The 13,801-nt window shown below is 52.8% G+C and overlaps 1 protein-coding gene across 1 annotated transcript; it reads right to left on the bottom strand.

Moving 5' to 3' along the window:
• Positions 1-2,666: 2,666 nt before the first annotated feature.
• KLHL35 (kelch like family member 35) lies at positions 2,667-8,231 on the bottom strand. The gene is made up of 6 exons (XM_018077066.2): positions 7,342-8,231; positions 5,922-6,106; positions 5,231-5,349; positions 4,434-4,622; positions 3,600-3,788; positions 2,667-2,855 (listed from the first exon to the last, which is right to left on the bottom strand). Exons 1-6 carry the CDS (start codon positions 8,229-8,231, stop codon positions 2,667-2,669), a joined length of 1,761 nt encoding a protein of 586 aa, XP_017932555.1.
• Between the last annotated feature and the right edge of the window lie 5,570 nt (positions 8,232-13,801).

Raw genomic sequence — 13,801 nt, forward strand, 5'->3', positions numbered from 1 at the left:
AAGTCTGGGCACTCCTGGGAACACAGCCAGGAGATGCTTCACACGTGGGCTGAGGAAACTCCTCCTGGGATGTGAAGCACGTTGTGGTGCTGGGCAGTTCCGTGCTCTCTGTCCTTCTGCCACAGCAAGGCAGAGCAAGAAACAGCCAAGGCAAACAGTTTTTCGGTTTCTCTTTCCATCATGCCAAAACACAAGTCGAATTTTCCCCGTCCTCAGCAGAGTTTGAATTATCCAAACACCTCCCCTACGCTGACTCGGCCGTGATTCCATGGAATAGTTAAAGACATCATTCCCTGTGGACAAACAGCAGTGCCTTGAACTTTCTGCTTGCTCACAGTGAGGATTTAGGTACCCCAGGCAAAGGCTGGGACACCTCAAGGACGGTGTTCCCAAAGCTCCTGTGATGCTCCATCAACAATACATTTCTGGAATGCCATAGGCACAAATGAATTCCCCGAAGCAAACAGCAGCTGGGAGTCAAGGTGAATATTTATTTCTAAATCAAAGCAAGTTGAATCCCTTCCCTACCCCTCCCCTGCACACCCACAGCCCCCACAAAACATAATTCAGGGGTACAATAAATAGCAGGACCAAGAGAGAGGCAAATGTTTCAGTGCCTGTGCCACAACTTCCAGCACCGTGTCCCACCCACTCCAACACACCACACATGGCAAAAGCACGTGGGAAAGCTGACAAGGACATCTTCCACCCTTTGGAGTGTGCTCACTCCTACAGGAGTAAGGTGGGAAGTACAGCAAGACACTCCCAGGAGGAGGTATTAGGAAAATCAGGGAAGACTGTGGAGAGAGAAGTTGGAAATGCAACTGGAAAACTCCTCGTTTTTCCTTTCAAGGCTGTTGCTATGTCCAAATATATTCCTGTGCTCAAGAGCAGGAGCACAAAGAACCACCAGCAGCCAGGCAAGATCACCTGTGTTCCCAGCCCCATTCCACATTCCTCAGGCTTACCTTTGGCAGGAGGACCATCCCTTTCACAAGGGATTCCCCACAGTGCTCAACCTCCTCAGCAGATCAGACTTTGCTCAGTGCCTGCTCTGGGCAGGCTCATCCTCTTGGAATCTCCGTTCCCATTAAAGACCCAAACGTGGATGCAATTTGATTGCAAATAAAATTGCCTTTTACCAGCAAGAATTTCCTTTCCTCTCCTCGTGGGAATAACCTATACCAGCGTGGAATCTCCTTTGAGGAAATCCTCGAGGAAATAGCCTCAAGTTGTGCCAGGGGAGGGTTAGATTAGATATCAGGGGGAAAAAAAATGTCATGGGAAGGGTTTTGAGGCATTATAAGGGGCTGCCCAGGGAAGTGGTGGAGTCACCATCCCTGGGAGCATTCAGAAAACAGGTGGATGTGGCCCTTGAGGACTTGGTTTAGTGGTGAGCACGGGGGGCAGCAGGCAGAACCAGCAGATTTTGGACAATCAAAGGGGAATAGCTGGCCCAGTGGCCACAGTAATTTCCTCTGCTTCAGGAAGAACTGGGGTGAGGAAAGGAAGGTGCAGAGAGCACAGCAGCCAGCCAGCAGCCTGCTGTGGAGGGGTGCACCCCACGGTGTCCAAGGCAGGGGAGTTTTTAAGAGCCCTCACTCTACATTTGGCAGCAATTCAGCCCCTAATTGAACAACGTGAGCATTTACATGGAGCCACCAGAAATTACCAGTTCCAGGCACGGACTAAAGACACCAACACCAAAAACTACAGTTATCCTACCAAATCAAACATGCTCAGGAACATTTCTAGACCTGAGGGCAGCTTGGAGCAATGCAGGCTGTGCCATCAAACATCCTCCAAATGAGCTGCACTCTCAGGCTCCCAGGGACCCCAGGCTGGTAAATACGGAGTTTATTTTAAGATTTGCTACATACTCCAGAGCCAAAATGAGACAGTTCTGTGGCTACCATGCTTCAGGTCTTCATGCTTAATTCCTACACCTTAATATTCCCCCTCCTTCTCCTCTCTGAAGGAACTCTTGGCTGCAGGATTCACTTGTCCACTCAGTGAGAGAGACACAGCAGTCCAACCACAAAACATGGATGAAAAGAGACAGCACTCTCTGTGCTTTGGGGGCACAGACCCTCACACGGCCTGTACAGAGTCAGAGCTGGAACTATTTGGGATTTAGTGATTTTCTTGGGATTATCAACTTTGAAGTCCCAATCTCAGCTCTCTGTTCATGGATGTTAAGGAGCATCTAGGTCCCCATTGGAGTTTGGCACAGGATTCTCTAATAAATGCACAAATATCTGACAGCTTTTAGCCAAAGGATTGGATCCTGGAGCTGTAACTGTTACAGCAACAGTTCTGGGCATCAGAGAGCAGCAAACACACGTCCTTTCAGGACAGCAAACCTCTGTTGCAAACGCAGCAGAAGACTTTCGTCCACAGCCAGGAAAACCTAAGCAAAGGTCAAATTCAGCAGTCCCAGGGGCTGCAGTGGCAAGGCCTGTGATGCAGCTTGGATCACAGCAAAGCCCAGGATCCTTCCATCCTCTCACCTGGATCAGCATCAAATCCTTCGGCACCATCGCGGGGCCGGGAAAAACAAACCCGAGGCTGCTCGGGGGCCGGGGGAGCACCTCCTCTGCAGGGGGCTGCTGTTGCCACGTGCTGGGCGGCTCCAGGGGAGGCTCTGGGCGCAGGGGAGCCAGTGGTCACCTGTCCCTGCGCTGCAGGATGGTCACACAGCCGTGGTAGCTGGTGCAGCGCTGCAGCGGCGGCTGCGGCTCCACCAGCCCCGTCGCCGGGTCGAACGTGAACGCCTTGTCCGTGCCCTCCCCGGTCTCGTCCCGGCCACCCAGGATGTAGATCTTCCCTCCACACACTGTCAGGCCACAGCTCTCCTGGAAAGCATGAGGAAAGCAGAGAATCAGGCCTCCAGCTCCAGACAGCTGAGCAGGGCGTTGAGTCGCTGCCCTGCCCGGCAGGAAGGGTGACAGATGTCTGGCTCTGGAGGGGCTGCACTCTCACTGTTTCTGTCAGAGTTTAGGCACTGGAAATGCCTCCAGCCGGTGATGGGGCTGTTGCTGTCTCTGGCAGTCCCTCAGGAACACCGAGGGCACAGGGAGCCAGGCCGTGCCTCCCTGGGTAAGCCACTTGTAAAGGTGCTTTCCTGGCGTTTTAATTCAGATCACAAGCTGTGTCCCACCATTCCTTCTCCCTGTGCCACAGCTCACACTGCAGCACGGCTGTGAGTGCAGGACTGTGATGGCAATAAAGCAGGATACACAACCACCACCACAGAGCAGAGCAGAGCAGTGTAACCCTCCCACTGAGACAGATAACGTGGAGAACGGTCCCCAACACCAATACTTTCTCCCTAGAGATCCACTCCTCTGGCATTAATAGGTGGTGTAGACTCAGCTTCCCAGGAAAAACTTGGGTTTGCTGTGGGAGAGCTCCTGCAAGCAGTGTGGACACTGACAGTAGGACATGTGCTTGATTTGCTCTGCACGGGTCACGTCCACATGCTCAGAGCCAAACCCACAATGCGTTTGCCTTGCCTTCAACCCCAGCAAAGCACAGATGGCCACAATTCTAGAGAGAGAGAGAAGACCCAGAACTTCTTTCCTAAAGCTCTTCCTTACCAGAGGCCCAGGGAGGGCAGCCACTTCTCTCCAGCTGTCTTTCCTGGGATCGTAGCTGAAGATCTTGCTGAGGAGCCCACCCACAACATAAATGATGTTGTCCAAGCAGACAGCACTGATGCACCTCTGGTAAAACGGGGTGGGAGACAAGAGTGTCCACTTGTCATCCTCTGGATCGTAACACTGGACCTGGGAGGGGAGACACAGCTGTAGGAACATGGATTCCCCACATCCCCCTGCTTGGGGGAAGCTGCTCTTCACTAGAAATAAAAGTGCATGGGGACAGAAACACGGGTGGGAGCTCCAACCCCCGGAGGGGTGAGCAAAGCCACGAGGGGTTCTGGCATTCCCTCTTGCGCTCCAGTGTCCCAGACAAACTACAAGCCCCAGGGTGTCTGTGCTTAACCCAGACAGCATTTGGAGATGGAGTTCAGAAGTACTGACAGCTCTTCCTGCAGCTCAGGAGATCAGAAGCATCGTGTCTGCCTTGCAGATGCACAGCCAGGCACGAGGAGTGTGTTGCTGCTGAGGGGAACGCCCATGGTGTGGAAGGTTTGTTCCAGTGACACCCCAGGGCTGACCAGGCTCTACAGAAAGCACATCTAATATACTGTTACCTCCTGCCACCTTCCCTCTCTGGTGCCCAAGTCTCACTGGCTTCTATTTCACTGCATGACTTCTCATCTTATTGTAACAGAGCTTCCATCCGTCTTCAACAACAACAACAACAAAAAAAGGCACCCTTGTAGCTCAGGGACAACCCCGTTTCCCTCCAGGTTCCCTGCCAAACCTTGTTTTTCAGGTCTCTGCCCATCCCTGATGGCCCAGCAATACCTTGTCTGTGTTGGAGGTGTCGTCCACAGCCCCTCCCAGCACGTAGAGCCTGTTGAGGCAGGAGACCACGGCGGCCGAGCTCACGGCCTGGGGCAGCGGGGCCAGGCTGGACCAGCTGTTGGAGAAGGTGTCGTAGCACTCCACGCTGGAGAGGCGGTAAAAGCCATCGAAGCCCCCCACGGCATAGATCTGCCACAAAAGGAGCACAGCAAGGGGATCAGGAACTCCTGGAGGCTACCCTGTCACGGGGTGTGTGAGGGGAGGGGAGGACTTGGCCAGAGTGACACAGAGCCACAGTAACACCTCTGAAGGTCCCTCCTCACACAAACCATGCCATGAAACAGCCCACACTGCACAGCTTTCACCCAAAGACTTAACACAGCTGCCTGCAGAGGTGTGGCACTGTCCCACAGTGGATCTTACTGACACAACTTCATTTGGGGCTGTTTCTGAAACAGTGACATCTTGGCTATGGCCCAGTTATACTCCCATCCAAACCATCTCTAAATGAGTCACAGAATGCCACAATGGCTTGGGTTCGAATGGATATTAAAGATCATCCAGTCCCCCCCTCCACGGGCAGGGACACTTCCCCTATCCCAGATTGCTCCAACCTGGCCTTGGACACTTCCAGAGATGGGGCAGCCACATCTTCTCTGGGCAACCTGTGCCAGGGCCTCCCCACCCTCATGATGACCCTGAATACAAACACTGACAGTTCCTCACTGTCCAGGGCAGCAGGAGAAGTGGGGACAGTGCTTCACGTGGCTCCTTCCCAAATCCAGGCCGTTGCTCACCTTGCCCTGGAGCGTTGCCATCTTGTGCCTCCACCGGCCCTTCTGCAGACAGGCCACCTTGATCCAGACGTTCAGCTGGGAGCTCAGCACCCAGACATCGCTGCTGCTGATGTGTCCTCCTGGAAAACAGAGGGACGGAGGGCTGGTGCGATCCCAAGGACAGCTCCATCACCTCCCTGCACCACAGCACTGCACGGCTCCCCCATGCAATGGAGCAGCCATGGCCAGAACATGGTTGTGGGGTTATGGCCATGTAAACCCAGCTTCTCAAGGCAGGTTCTGCCTGGAGTTCAAGGCCCTGTTACACTGTTCCATCCCTCTCACAGAACTCATCTGACAGTCACTGTATTTCAACTGAGGGACAGGCAGGGACTCGGATGTTTTAGGAAACCCCTTCTGACAGCACCCACCAAAACCAGCTCATTCCACAGCTGGACACTCTTGACAGATGCCCATCAGAAGGGAAGGGGTTTTTAACACTGCCATCCTCCCCCCTCAAAGGTGAAACTATTCCTTGGGACAGAAAAATCCAAACCACCCAAGGACAACCTTCACCAAGAAGTGATTTTGCTCTGAAGCTGGGACACACGTGAAGGATTCCTGGTGAACAGACCTAAGGAGTGCCTGTCCAAGCAGAGTTTGTGCTGTTCTTTGTCCCCAGGAAGGGACCACCTGGCCCAGGCCCTCTCACCTGAGATGTACACGTCGTTCTTCAGTGTGCAGGCAGCGAACTCTGACTTGGTGTACCCGGGCACGCTGGAGAGGGCTGTCCACTGCCTGCTCTTGGGGTGGTACAGGTCTGTGAAGGGCAGCTTCAGGAGGCCCTTCTTGTCACAGCCCCCAATGACCACGATGACCTCTGCCAGCTCCATGAACCTGCACCAGGAAGGGCAGGGGTGAGTCCTGGGCCAGGCCACTCCTTTCCAGCATCCCTCCCATCCTATTTGGGACATCCTAGGGAAGGCAAAGCCCTCTGCTGCTTCAGCTACTGATCTGCTGGGCAAATCATTTCACCCCTGCACCATCAGATCAGAGGCACGCCCCAGCTCTGGTGGGAAAAGCTCCAGAGTGCACAGGGAAGGGAAGTGGGAATGACCTCTACAAGCCCACAGTGACACTGGCTCCTGCCACTCCCCCTCCCCCTTCCAGCACAGTCAGACCCAATAATCCTCAGGAGTGTGCAAAGCCACTCCTGGCAGCCTGCCTGGGGCGAGCTTTCTGCCTGGAGAGAGAAGTGCTTCCAGGAAATCTCTCTCCCTTTCCAGCCCTAATAGCAGCGAGCAGATGAGACAGACGGCAGGGGAAGGCAAGTCCTGCCAAGTAGGAGGTGGTGAGAAAAGAACCTCTCTGTGAGAAGGGAGGGGACAGGAAGGAGGAGGATGAAAGAGGATTTGAAAGGCTTGGTCCAATCCTCAGCTCCTCCATGCTTTGTGCAGGCTGAGACAATTCCCTACAGACCAAAGCTGCCTGGGCCAGCATCTCTTTACCTTCTGGTTGTTCATCAGTAAATCAATGGAAAGAAAAAAACATCATAATTTGAACATGCCTAGGTGGGTACCAGGGCAGTACCTGCTTTTCCCCTCTGGATACTAATTCCTGACCCTGCAGCAATGCCTTTGAGTTAAGCACCGTGCTGATGGCCAGCAGGACTGAGACTGCTCCAAGCCTTCCTGTTAACAGTCTGGAGAAGGTGAAGGAGAGATCCAAAGAGGTGAAAGGAGACCAGTGGCAGAGCTGGGAATGGAAAACAGGTCTCAACCCAGCGCTCTACCCTTCGAGGGAAGCAGATGGAAATAAAGAGCTTAAAACACCCCTTCCTGCCCTTAGTCTGGACACCTCCCTGGATGGGATCATTGGACACCGCTGTGATTAGAGCACAGTGCAAACAAAAAGCATCACATGCATTAAATTCCACAGGAATCCTTTAAAGCAGGCAAACGACTCCAATGCTTCATTTCAGGAGCAAGGAGGCCAAAAGCAAGGTAATAGGTGGGGGGCAAAAGGAAAAAAGAAAAAAAACAACCCAAGGACCACGAACTACAGGAATCATCGAACTGTGAGATCCATCAGCTTTGGGTCCATGCTGGCCATGGAAGCTGGGGCTGTTTTACCTCCGGGGCCTGGAGCGCAGGGAGCTGACCTCGTTCCCCAGGATGTAGCACTTGCGGGCCTCGTGCAGGAGGGGAATGCACTCCTTGGAGTCCTGGATGAGCCCATCCATCTCCACCTTCTCCAGGAAGTAGGTGGGGCTGAGCAGGGGCAGGCGCACGTGCTCCAGGAGCTCCCTCAGGGCCCCCTTCCTGGCGGGCACGTCGTGCCGCACCCAGCGCATCACCGCCTCGAACACCACCTCCTCCCTGGGCACCACCAGCTGCTCGTCAGACAGGTACCCCACCAGCTCCTTCACCCCCATCTCCAGGAACTCCTCGTGGCACGACACCTCCACAAAACACTCCAGCAGGAACCTCCTGCTCTTCTCGGTCAGGGACGCGATGGAGAAGGAGTCGGCGAACTTCATGATGCCCAGGCAGTTGCACGGGTGCAGCTGGCCCTCCAGGAAGGTGACACAGGCATCCCTGAGCTTGGAGATCTGCAGCAGGTCAGACAGCTCCAAGATGCCCTCAACGTTGTCCTCCTGGATGATGATGTTCCCCCCGTACATGTAATCCAGGAGGAGAGACATGGTGGAGGCAGAGATCTTCTGGATGTTGATGATGTCCTGGTGGCCTTCCTTGAGTTCACCACCAAACATGGCCCTGAAGTAGGTGCTGTTGGCTGACAGGGTGGCACGGTGGCAGGGGAACTCCTGCCCGTCGATCAGCAGCACCACGTCGGTGAAGGTGCCGCTGTGCCGGTAGGAGTTGAGGGTCTGCAGGATTTGCTCGGCGTGGCAGGACCCACTGCACAGCTTCATGTGCACCTTGTCCTTGCCTGGGTCTCGGGGCATGTTTTCCAGGCTGCTTGTCCTGAAACTGGATTCCTCCTTCATCACTCGGTGCATCCTGCTTGGGAAACAGGGCAGGAGACGGGAGATCAGCACACTGTTCAACCAGGGAAGCAGGGCAGGATTTGGGAGATCAGCACCCTGTTGAATGAGGGAAACAGGGACAGGAGATCAGCACACTGTTCAACCAGGGGAGCAGGGGCAGGAGATCAGCACACTGTTCAACCAGGGGAGCAGGGACAGGAGATGAGTACACTGTTCAACCAGGGAAGCAGGGACAGGAGATCAGCACACTGTTCAAACATCTGCCTGCAATGCTCAACATCATCATAGTTCTGCACCTTCCTCAGTGCCAGGAGGAAGTACAAAATCCAGCCAAAATCTAGTCAGACCCTGTCCCCTCACCCCCACACAACTCCTCCTCAGTAGTCAACAGTTCCTCCAAACCACAGCACAGCGAAGGGCACTGGGATATTCCCAATCCAGCCCCTTCCTTGCAGGCAAACTGCTGCTTTTAGGAGAAGTTCCTTCTAAGGCTGCTGCCTTGCCCAACCTGTGCAGTGCTGCCACCTCAAGACCCTTTCCTTTCTTTCTGGTGTCTCCCAGCTCTAACTGCTCTCCCCATCCTCTCAGGTGCCCCACAGTACAGCCCAGCTGAGAGCAGTGCAGTATTTTGACTTTGAGCCATCCTGTTTCCCCACACTGCAGGCAGAAGTGCAGAGGTAAGGCTGTGGTTCTGAGATTTGCCAAAGGTAGCTACGACATGACCTGCCCAAAACCAGGGGAGATGCTACCTCTGACATCCCTTTCTGCTTGATGTGGTCTCCAGATGATTTTTAATATTTCCTAAAGGACTTCATGAAGTGATTGCAGTGAAGCACGGCAGACTGCTCTCACTCAAGCTCCAAGAGTTCACAGCTCACACTGATGGCACAAGCAGCAGGACCCAGCCCTGAGCCAGAGTGGAGCTCCTGCTCACAGCTTCTCCCACAGTCAGGCATGTTTTATGTTGCTTTTCTGAGGCTCTGTGACAGCAAAGAGCCCATCTGGGGGGGGCTCAGGCTCTGCTCTTAGTCCCTCCCCCCAGTCAGGCCCCGGAGGATCACACCACAAGCCTCTGGCAGGAGCACAAGTCCTCACCAGGGTGACAAGTTACCAGAAAATCAGTGGCTTTGTGGTGTCCACACACTCCCTGCAGGAGGGCAGGGAGCACATCCTCGGAGGGGGATTACCTTGAATTTATTTTGAGTTAAAATCCCCTGTCTTAGCCCTAGTCCTTTATCTGTTCATACACCTGCATCTCCTGGGCAGCCACATGTGCCCGTGGACCACTAAGTGCTCAGGTCCCCTCCTCCAGAGGACACCTCCCGGCTGCCCCTGCAGCGGGGGTGTGGGACAACCAACCCCAGCCCTGAGGATCTTCACCCCACCAGCCCGAGAAAGCATCCCTGTATCCCTTGTGCCTTCAGAAACCCCCCGGCAGTGGGAAAACACCTTTGCCGGTGCCCCCAGGGAGCTCCAGAGACCTGAAGAGCAGCGAAGCAGCACGACGAGCCCTATCTGAACAGCTCAGAACCCCCCGAGACTGGGTGAGGGCTCCAAACCCCCCGACGGGTGCTCGGGGCCGCGATTAGTCAGTTCAGAGGGATTTGGGGAAGTTCCACCAAGGGCAGCTCCCCGGAGGTGCCTTTGCCGAGAGCTCGGCACACTCCGCGTCCCGCTGACACACGCGGTCCCTGCCGAGCAGGGAAAATCCATGGATACCCCCACGCTTCTCCCTGAGCCACACACATTTCCCAGCCATCAGGGGCATGCATGGGGAAGGGACAGCTCAGGCGGAGCTCCTTAGAGAGACACACCGCTCTCCGCTCGCAATGAATCCAAATGCCCTTCCCCAGCCCACATCCTCGCTGTCTACCCACGAGACAAGTGTTGCCAACTCCAAAGAGGAGTGTGCTTGCCCCACTGCCCTCCCCGGGTCACCCTCTGCGTCCAATTCCCACGCAGTAGCAAATGCTGCTTTCGGGAGTTTTTTAGTAAGCCAGAAAGAAGTCCAACGTTAAAAAGCCCAACGTTACCTGACCCAAGTTGTGCTCTCCAGGTGGGACCCAGCGCAGAATCAATTCCCTCTCGGAGATCCCCCATCCACGCTGGAGCCCTGCAGGGAGACGGGTCCCCTCGGCAAAGCTCGGCCCTCCCGCAGAAACGCGGGGGGAAGCACAAAAGCATCCCCTTTATCCTCCCTGGCGGGGAGGTGGGGGAGAAATCCGCTTTTGTTCCTCCTGAATGACATGCCAGGGAGCTGCTACAGGGCATGAGCCGCGCAGCTGTCAGCGACACCAGGGAGGAGCCGGCACACGGGGAAAAGCCAGCCCAGCTCGGGGAAAATACGGCACCCAGGGCAGCTTAGGAGGGCCGAGCCATCTGGAGAGCAAACCGGGGTCCAGGTGGAACGATTCATTTCACGGAGATTCCGCCTTGCTGCAAACGCCACTAAAGCCGATAAATAAAACGCGGCTGAAAGGAAGAGCAGAGAGACTGGTGGAGCGGGACCGGGTCAGGGAGGAGCTGCATCCCCTTCATTAACGGGTGATAATTAGGTAATTATGGGCCCGAGGATGGCGAGGACAGAAGGGGAGCTTTGCCCCGTGTGGCTTTCGCACCCTCCCCTCTAACTCGATCCTAGTTGGGTGGATTTTTAAATGCTTCGTGGCAGGGATCAAAGCAGCCCTGGGGAAGCTCCACTGAGTTCCCCCTTGTGCCCAAGATTGTCATACAGCCCAGCCTTCCCTCCCCTGCCCGGCATCGCTTTGAACAACCTGTATTATTCTACACTGGACAAAAGAGAAATATTAATAAACCCGTCCCCTGGGTGTGGTTATCCCGGTGAAACTGCCTTTCCGTGTTTCCTGGCCGGGTCCTTCCCGCCCCTCTCCCATCGCTGGGATGCAGGGCACAAGCTGGCACCCTGCTTGCTCCCAGCGTTTGCATACGAATCCCGGGCAACCTGGAAGGGACTGTGGTTTCCCAGCCAGCACAGAGGGCTCCGAGGGTTGTGGGATTTGCTCTCAGGATCTCTCACCCCCATGGACTCGGCCCTACCAGGCTGCACTGCCCAGGGCTGGGTGGAGCACGGGGATGGCAGCTGGAGATGACCAGGAGCAGGTCTTTGGGACAAAGGGAAAAGCCCTCTAAGGTCACAGAGTCCACCTTGTCATGGAGAGAGTGAGGACAGCCTCCTTTCCCCCTCAGCCATTCAGCAGATAGGAAGGGCTGTCACCAGCCTCCAGGAGAAGAGGAGAAGAGACAAAGCACGAGAGCCAAGAAGAGGAGTAAGGGCAGAGACATAACTAGGACAGAAACAGGGCCCAGAAGGAAGAGAGGGAGAAAATTAAGAGCCTTAAGAGGGGGGGAAAAAAACCCATCTTGGTTTCCTATTTCACATATGGTCAGTACTCACATGGAACTCGAGACTCACTCAGGAGGTTCAGCCAAGAGGTTGTTGCACTGAGAGTGCAGGAGAAGAGGCACCAGCCTTCAGCCTCATGCTGCTGCTGCTGCTCCCACCATGGCTGGGCTTTTCCAGCTGAGGCTGGGCTTCCAAAGCTCCCAAGCATCCCAGCACATTAAGGCTGTGGAGATCCTTCTTGTGGCAGCTGTGTGAGCCTTGGCTGTGGCCACATCAGCACCCCTTCCCAGACCCCAGCTCTGGCAAATTTAAAGGACTGGAAAGGTTCCCAGACACCACAAGAACCACCCCAGCTGAACCACTAAGCTCCTATTAAAGAGGGTAGTTTTAGAGAGAGAGGGAAAAAAAAAAAGTGTTCAATAGTACAATGTTGGCTGTCCCAAGGCCTTTGGGCTTTGGGCCAGCAACAAACCCTCAGCTCCTTTATTTGAGTGACAGACACACAAATGAGACAGGACTCTCGTTTCTCCCCTTTCTACTCTCTCCTATCTTTCCCTAGGGTACAGCAAGGACAGCCCCCAGCCAGGGATTATCCAACACTGTGGATATCAGGAGCTCTATCCCTTTCCCTAGGGCAGTTTGTACATGGAACACTCAATTATATCCCCAAAGCCATGGCACAGGACTGAGTACCCATCACCAAGCAGGGAGACAGGGCTGTGTTTGCTTTAATCCCTTTCAAAATCACTTAAGTGTAGTTCGTGTCCAACAGCCAAAATTGAATTTGTGGGACACGGTGGCTTGTGTAGTCTTTGCCAGTGGATGATCATTTGGCACTTTCCTTACCTTTGCAAAGTGTGCACTCATACAAAACTCATCAAGGTTCTCACATTTTACACTGTTCTAAGTTGTTGTGTTTAATTCTGTCATTATCCTAGTACAATTACATCAACATCCTAGCATGTTATTTATCTCATACAAGACATGAGCAGTCTGATGAGCAGTCATCTCCTGTTTTGCAAGGGTAAGATAGACAGGTATTTTTGAAATCTGCCTTGTCTAATTTAATTTGTCTCACCTTGAATGTGACCTCATCCTGTTCAACTAAATAGCAATATTTAGCACCTGTTTGGGTCATGCAGGTTTGGACTGAGACATAGGCTGGTCTGGCAAACTGTGTACTTTCTATCCTCGAGATTGTCAGTCAATTTTTCCATCAGTAAATGACAGGTTTTAAAAAAGGCCAAATAAGTTCTTTCATAGGAAAGCTTCTAAAGAAAGAATTTAACCATTGGAGCTCAGGGTCAGATCATGACCTTTTGTGCTGAGGAGCTGTTCCACACCTGAAGTAATTCCTTGGAGTCATTAGATCAATCTGTCAATGCAGCATGTTATCAGTAAAATGAGTAAGGACTGGGCACTTTCTAATTGTGTGCATCTTTCTTTATGGTATTTCATGTGCAATTCTCTACAGAAAATAAACATCCACTGAGAGCTGAGTTTCCCCTCTTCTTCAGTACTCACTATCTTTCAAGAGAATGTGTGATGCCTCTAATCATCTAAATTTTCACTTAATGTCAAACCACTCTACTATTTACTGTCACCTCTTTTTAGTGAAATGGCATCTACAAGAAGAAAGAGGATATTTCAGAGCTCCTTCTCTGAAAAAAAAAAGGTATTTCTCAATAGAGAGATAAAAAAAGCTAATTTCATTCCTTCTCTTTTAATCACTGCTCCTGAGGTTCTGGACCATATCAAGAAGGATTCTGACAGCGTAGTGTTAGTGGGAGAAGGAAGGAGAAAAACCTATCTGCAGTGAATGGTTGTATTTAAGGTTGACAATGATGAAATAGTAGAGGCCATGCTACAATTTCTGCTCCTTCATTTGTCTTTGTTGATAAAATGAGCACTGTCAGAGGCTCGAGCTCACAACAAATTTAACGTGACTCTGTTTATTCCTGCACTAAACAAGGTTTGCACATGACCAGATGATAAATGCAAAGTTCTGGGACAACCCTTCCTTCTGCTTAACAAAAACATGCAATTTTCCCTACATTTTTTTTCCCCTTAAAGAAAAGAGGATGGAAAATAGCTAAATGATTCTGTTTTTTTTTTTCAGTAAATTATTTCATAAAATAACATGACTGACCCAAAATTAATACAAATGCATAAAATAACCAGTCTTTAAACACCATTTTTCCAGATAGTCTTCTCAATG

Source organism: Manacus vitellinus, unplaced genomic scaffold, assembly GCF_001715985.3.
Source record: "Manacus vitellinus isolate BGI_N305 unplaced genomic scaffold, ASM171598v3 scaffold_35_pilon, whole genome shotgun sequence".
Taxonomy (NCBI): domain Eukaryota; kingdom Metazoa; phylum Chordata; class Aves; order Passeriformes; family Pipridae; genus Manacus; species Manacus vitellinus.

Coding starts and splice junctions, on each gene's coding strand:
- KLHL35 (XM_018077066.2), bottom strand. CDS start 8,231: ATGCACCGAGTGATGAAGGAGGAATCCAGTTTCAGGACAAGCAGCCTG. Junction 5,350..5,921: donor GAACGACGTGTACATCTCAG/GTGAGAGGGCCT, acceptor TCTGTTTTCCAG/GAGGACACATCAGCAGCAGC. Junction 4,623..5,230: donor TGGCAACGCTCCAGGGCAAG/GTGAGCAACGGC, acceptor CTTTTGTGGCAG/ATCTATGCCGTGGGGGGCTT.